This window comes from Malus domestica, chromosome 06, assembly GCF_042453785.1.
Source record: "Malus domestica chromosome 06, GDT2T_hap1".
NCBI classification, from domain to species: domain Eukaryota; kingdom Viridiplantae; phylum Streptophyta; class Magnoliopsida; order Rosales; family Rosaceae; genus Malus; species Malus domestica.
In genome coordinates this window covers 27,574,010-27,581,068 of record NC_091666.1, presented here as the reverse complement: position 1 = coordinate 27,581,068, position 7,059 = coordinate 27,574,010, and the positions used below count along the sequence as shown (strand labels likewise).

The 7,059-nt window shown below is 38.0% G+C and overlaps 3 protein-coding genes across 3 annotated transcripts; all 3 read right to left on the bottom strand.

Annotated features, from left to right (window-relative positions):
* Positions 1–252: 252 nt before the first annotated feature.
* LOC139196912 (uncharacterized mitochondrial protein AtMg00810-like) lies at positions 253–702 on the bottom strand. Its single transcript, XM_070823267.1, has one exon. The coding sequence runs from the start codon at positions 700–702 to the stop codon at positions 253–255; it is 450 nt and encodes a 149-aa protein (XP_070679368.1).
* Positions 703–3,320: 2,618 nt separating this feature from the next.
* On the bottom strand, positions 3,321–4,157 carry LOC139196911 (uncharacterized). Its single transcript, XM_070823266.1, has one exon. The coding sequence runs from the start codon at positions 4,155–4,157 to the stop codon at positions 3,321–3,323; it is 837 nt and encodes a 278-aa protein (XP_070679367.1).
* A 321-nt stretch (positions 4,158–4,478) lies between these two features.
* LOC108170428 (beta-glucosidase 13-like) lies at positions 4,479–5,295 on the bottom strand. Its single transcript, XM_017325348.3, has 3 exons — positions 5,063–5,295; positions 4,756–4,949; positions 4,479–4,665 (listed from the first exon to the last, which is right to left on the bottom strand). Exons 1-3 carry the CDS (start codon positions 5,133–5,135, stop codon positions 4,573–4,575), a joined length of 360 nt encoding a protein of 119 aa, XP_017180837.1. The 5' UTR covers positions 5,136–5,295; the 3' UTR covers positions 4,479–4,572.
* Between the last annotated feature and the right edge of the window lie 1,764 nt (positions 5,296–7,059).

Sequence of the window (7,059 nt, the reverse complement as noted above, 5' to 3'; positions counted from 1 at the left end):
ATTGGATTGAACTTGTGTACGAATGTAATGACAATCAACTTCAATGTGCTTCGTCCTTTCATGAAATACCGGATTAGAAGCAATATGCATTGCAGCCTGGTTGTCACAAAACAACGACATTGGTTCCTTGCTGGTGAAGCCAAGATCAAATAGAAGACTCTTCAACCATATAAGTTCATAAGCTGCTGCTACCATGGCCGTATATTCAACTTCAGCACTGGATCTTGCAACCACAGTTTGTTTCTTACTCTTCTAGGTGACCAGATTACCTCCAACAAAAGTACAAAAACCTGTGGTGGACTTTCGATCAAGGGCATTACCAGCCCAATCATCATCAATGTAGGGCATGATGTGAGTGGACCCATTTTTCTTCATGAGTATGCCTTTACCCATCGAACCCTTGAGATATCTAAGTATTCTCTTGACAATCTCCCAATGAACCAATGTAGAAGAGTGCATAAACTGGCTGACAAGGCTCATTGAGTAAGCAATGTCAGGTCGAGTAATCGTGAGGTAAATAAGTTTTCCAACCATGCGCTGATAAAAACCAGGATTAGAGAAAGGCTCACCTTTGGCATCCAACTGAAGTTTGCTAACAAGGGGAGTGCGAGTAGGTTTACACTCAAGCATGTGTGCTTCATCAAGAATATCAACTACATACTTTCTTTGATTTAAGAATAACCCATTGGAAGAAATGGCCATCTTAATGCCAAGAAAGTATTTCAAGACTCCCAAGTCTTTGATAGCAAATTGTTGGTGTAGAGAGAACTTAAGAACATTGATTCATTCACATTGTCCCCTGTAATTATAAGATCATCAACATATATAAGCACAACGAGCTTGCATAGGACACCACTGCGAACAAATAAGGAGAAGTCAGCATGACTTCTTTTGAACCCTGCAACTTCAAGAACTGAGCTTAGTTTGGAATACCAAGCTCGAGGGGATTGTTTGAGTCCATATATAGCCTTATGGAGCTTGCAAACTTTGTTAGGTTTACCTTCTCGTAGGTGTCCAGGAGGTAGCTTCATGTACACATATTCTTCAAGATCACCATGAAGGAAAGCATTTTTTACATCCATTTGAAACAAAGGCCACTCGTGATTGACTGCCACTGATAGCAACACCATCACTATGTTCATTTTGGCAATCGGGGCAAAAGTCTCATTGTAATCAATACCGTAGGTTTGTGTGAAACCACGGGCTACCAATCGAGCCTTGTATCTCTCAATGGTACCATTGGAATTGAATTTTGTCTTGTATATCCATCTACTCCCTACAACCTTCTTGCCTTTGGGAAGATCAACCACATTCCAAGTTTGATTTTCATCCAATGCTTTAAGCTCTTTATGCATGGCTTTTTGCCACACAGGTGTACACACGGCTTTTTGAAAACTTCTTGGCTCAAGATTGTTTGACAATTGGTTTAGAAATAATGCATGGGAGGCTGACAATTTTTGGTAAGTAATAGCTTCAGAGATAGGGTACCTTGCAAAGTACGTAACGTACTCTTGTAACCCTAACGGGGGATGTTGATCTCGGGCAGGGTTCCTTCTTGGTGCTACTACTGATTGTGGAGTTGCAGCTTGTGGTTGTGGTGTTGGAGCACTGGGTACTTCCTCACTGACCACTTCATCAATGTTGGAATTAATGATAGGGTTTGGGAGGTTTGCATGAATTTTTCCAGGAGTAGGCAGTGGAAAGGTGTCCATTAGACTCTCCCCCTGAGGATTATTCTCAGAATCCTTGTGAAAGAAAGGAGTGACTTCATCAAACCGAATATCTCTAGAGACAACAAGTTTCCCAGTGTGTGAGTTATAACATTTGTATCCCTTTTGAGAACTAGAGTACCCCATAAATGCACATTTCACAGCTATAGGTTCTAGTTTATCACGATGAGTAGCTTGGATGTGGACATAACAAGTACATCCAAAGATCCTGAGATGAGTCAAATCGACAGTTCTTCCTTTCATGACTTCAAAAGGTGACTTAGCATTCAATACACAAGTTGGAAGTCTGTTAATGATGTAGGTTGCAGTGAGAAGTGCTTGGGACCAGAATCTCTTGGGAACTTGCATCTGAAACATAATGGACCTTGTTTTCTCCAACAAATCCCTATTCTTTCGCTCAGCTACACCGTTTTGTTGTGGTGTACCAACACAACTAGTTTGATGCAAGATGCCATGATTGCTCAAGTAATTGGACATGTTATTAGATGTATACTCGGTGCCATTATCTGACCTTAAAGTATATAATTTATAGGCGAATTGATTGGTTATTAGTTTGTGAAAGTCTTTGAAAGCTTCAAAAAATCACCTTTAAACTGTAAAAGATACAACCAGGTAACCCTAGAATAATCATCAATAAAAGTGACATAATACTTGTATCCATCGAATGACTCAACATGAGAAGGTCCCCAAATATTTGAGTGAACAACTTCAAAAAACTTACTGGTTCTAGACTGAGAGGATACAAAAGGCAACCTAGTGGATTTTGACATTTGACAGATCTCCCACTCATGTGTGCTTTTACAAAAATTTGGAAATAACTTAGACATCACTAGTTCTGAGGGATGAGCGAGACGTTGGTGCCAAAGTTGGTACTCCTGGGCATGACTTAGGTTGGCAATGGGATCCTTAACAAGATTGAACTTCTTTGAGAGGTAGTATAGACCATTTAAGAAAAACCCTTCACCAATCTTCTTCTGAGTGACTCGATCCTGAAACACAACATTATGAGGACAAAATATGGCAAGACAGTCCAAAGTATGCGTGATTTTTCCTATGGACAAAAGCTGGAATGGAAATGAAGGTACGTAAAGTGCAGTGGACTCTACATCATTACCCATCAACCTAATTTTTCCTTTTCCTAGAACAGGTTCCCCTTTACCATTTGCTACAGATACATGAGTAGGATTAGATAATTTTTGAAACTCATGTAGACAAGATGTTTTATTAGTTATATGATCAGTGGCACCTGAGTCTACAATCCAAAAATCATGTGTGAGATATGCATTGAGAGCAGTGGAGAGTGCACTAATAATACCTGGGATATTGTCGTGTGTTGTGGTATCTGAACCATCAAAGAAGTCAGCGAATTTTCCAAGCATGGCAATGGAGTTTTCAATGATCATCTTTTCATTCTCAATGGTCTCGTTCTTTCTTTGGAGAAAGGTAGCAAATTCATTAATCAAGGAAATCAGATTTGAAGTGAAGTTTGCCATCTCATCAGTTGAACACTTAGTTGCATGAAGGGCTTTTGAAGCAAATCCTTTCCTATCTTTGATCATTTTCCCTTCCTTGTCAAACTTAGGTTTTAACTCAGGATGTAAGATCCAACATTTTTCCCCGTAGGGGCCCCTTAGTGTTGCAATATGTGCACTTCCAATCAGCCTTCTTCCCATTAAAAACTCTTTCACCAAAGATTTTGTGGTTGCTAGTGAAAACCCTAGCCTCAGAGCTAGACTTGGGCTCAATATGCATTACCTTTCTTTGAGTTTCTTCCCTTTGAATTGCATGACACACGCTGATGAATGATGGTAATTCTGGAGTCATTAGTAAATGACTAAGAAGATCTTCATACTCAGCTCTCGAGCTTGCCAACAGTTGAAACACTTTATCTTCATCAGCCCTCTTCAAGAGCACAGCGGATTCGGTTGTGTGTGGACGGTATAGATCAAGCTCATTCCACATAGATTTCATGCTTCCAAGGTGCTGAATGAAGGATTGGTCACCTTGCTTTAAGCCAGCAAGACTCTTCTTTAGTTCAAATACACGGGCAACATTGTTCTGGCTGCCATACATTTCCTTGACATCTTCCCAGAGTATGTGTGAAATTCCTGAATAGCTGAAGAGCTTCGACAACTTGGGCTCCATCAAGTTGAGAATCCAAGACATTACGAGCTGATCATTTGAATGCCATGCATCAAAAGAAAGTGAGGTGGATTCTGGAGGCTTGATGGTTCCATTTACGTACCTTAGCTTCGATCTTCCTCCTAGGGCAAGAGAGACGGTTCGTGACCAAGGCAAATAATTGAACTTGTTCAACAATACTGAGCACAGTCGTTGGTTTGGATTGATCTCACCATGTATCATGTTGGTTGGTGTTGAGGTTGAGGAACTTGTATCCTTAGAACCGAATGGATTGTCTTTTGCCATCTTAACAAATGATGAACAGAAGGAAAAATGAAACAAAAGAAAAACAACATAGACATAACCCTATGGTTCCTGCTCTGATACCATATTGAACTTTTTAGTTTCAACTATTTTTATAATTCATCATAAGAAACCAAGTACAAGGGAGAAGCTCTTATAGAGAGCTTGAGAGTGACTTAAAGGCTAAAAAGACAAAGCCTAATAATAGGCCATATAAAGAACCAAAAAGAATAAGCTAGCTAACGTGCAGCAAATGTATAATTACAAGAAATTAAGGAACAAAGGAAAAGTGAGGAACAAAGGAAAAGTGACGGTACATCACTTCCATCACGTCAAATACATTACTCACTTCCATCACGTCCAATACATCACTTCCAATATGATCATTATTCCGAATGGAAAAATTATGAAGATAAGATCACTTGTTAAGGTTATGTAAACCTTGGAGTGTTTCCATGCGATGATCCCAACCACTTGGTCCTCTCCCTCCTTCTTTGGCTGACCCTTCGCTCTGCGCTCAACATACATCGATTAATATAACAAAATCTATTTTAACAAAGAAATTTTGAGGCTATATATGCATAACTCATTTTACATGTACCTGTGCAGCAGAAGTGGCGGCTCCAAACATAAAATCGGATGGAAAGTCTGATCGTTTAATTTTCAGTTCTTCAACAAGTTTAGGGTTGCTTAAATTTAACTGAAGGTTGAATCCACCCACTGTCACATTTTCTACAACTCCGTGAACATGATCCCCCACGGACTGATGTTCAGCTCCATTTAAATGTGCTAGTTCTGCAACAACATATCATTGCACGATGAACCACTTAAAATGACCATAAATGGAAAACCTGCGAAAATGTAGAACAAGATGAAGAAAATTAAAAGGCTTAGGGATGAATGTTTACCTAGGCCTCGACCTTCCACAGATGAACAGGCTAGCAAAGTGATGAGACAAATGGCAATGAGACCACGAGCCATCTTTGTCAACGAAGAAGATGATGATATTTGAGATGTCCACAGCCACCTTTTATATTGGCAAGCAATAGGATACCCAGAAACTAACCAGACGCAAGTTTTGGTTTGGACAGAGGATAGTTTGAAGGCTAAACATAAAGTAGCTTCAACTGTTTGAATTTGTTTTTAGATGCTCGGTTTCAGCCTGCCAAAAATACGGAAGGAACCCAAAAACAGAAAGAAGGAATACCGGCCGGGACAATTCTTTTCAGACTCTAGCAGATTTTATTGCAGTAAGGGCGGAAAACACAAACTCCATATATATTCATACTTTGATAAATATTTCACGACGGGTCCCATATTTGTAGCTAATATTGTGGTAATGTTTAAAAACCAAATAGTGTTTAGTATTGTTCTTTTACGGTCTACAAAATGTGGTCCTAATTCTTTTGGGGTAAAAACCCTTATTATTATTATATCTTAGAACTATTTAGTACTACGATTTAGTGGTATTATTTTTTTTATAAGTGAAAACTCTTAATTATATACGAATGGTTAATCAAGAAATTGAAGTTGACGCAGCAACGGAAGGGCTTATTTATGATATATGGTCCCTTGCTAGTTCTGTTGAGTTTGTTGTAGGGTGAACAACTGTGCAGCACATGAAGTAGCAGCTTACGTCTCAAAGATTGGTGGTGACCATAAATGGAATTGTATAGTACCTGAATTTTTTTCCAATATTTTTGCAGAAGATGTAAACTTATCTATTAAAATCTATCATTTAACAAAAAAAAAATGACGAGTTCAAAACCAATTATTCCCACTCTCTTAATGTAATTATATTGTTGTATAAAAAAAAATTGTGAAAGAAGAATTAAAACTTGAATGCATTGAATTGAAAGAGCACCTACTCTCTAACCAAGGAAGCTATGCCATGTCAGCTAATTCACAAACAGTCATAATAACAACCTTATCCATCCGAGATATCTAATGATATTTAAGGGTGGATACAGTTTGTAGTGCCATCTGCGGATAGAAATATATGAAAAGTTCATTGCTCTCTGTTTTTGTAAAGGAAGTTCAATTTTTAACAATGTGTAGTATTGATTACCATTATAAATAAATAAAGAAATAAACAATGCAGGTTGTTGAAAGGCAAGTATCGAATTATGTTGAAAAATAATTAAAAATAGGTTGAATCGTCAAAATGATCTCTAAGATTTGCATAACTAATCACTTTGGTCTCTGAGATTTCAAATCGATAAAAGCAGTCCATGAGATTGTCCACCATCCATCATTTTGGTCATTCCGTTAAAAACTTCGTTAAGTGTTCCGGAGCTTTTGGCCGGAAGTTTGGACAATTTTCAAAACTTCGTAACTCAATCGTTTCTTAACTAAATTCGACCCATAATATATCTAAATGAAGATAGGAAAGTGTAGAATAAGATTATACCTATTTTGAAGTATGATTTAGCCATAAAAAAAAGGTACCATTCTCTTTATCTCATTGAGAAGTATGATTTTCGTTTTTGAATCACTTGATTTCGTTGAGTATTGAAGAAGTTATGAACATTTAAAGTTTACTCAGTTTCCGGCGAGTTTTCAAGTTTTCACTCGGACCAATCAACCTTACTCCGGCAACCATCAGACTTCGAAATAGGTATAATCTTATTCTACACTTTCCTATCTTCATTTTGATATATTATGGGTCGAATTTGGTTAAGAAACAATTGAGTTACGAAGTTTTGAAAATTGCCGAAACTTCCGGTCAAGAGCTATGGGACACTTAACAGAGTTTTTAACGGAATAATCAAAATGATGGATGGTGGACAATCTCAGGGACCACTTTTATCGATTTGGAATCTCAGAGACCAAAGTGATGAGTTATGTAAATCTCAAGAACCATTTTGGCAATTTATCCTTAAAACTAAATATGTGTTCATTTGTT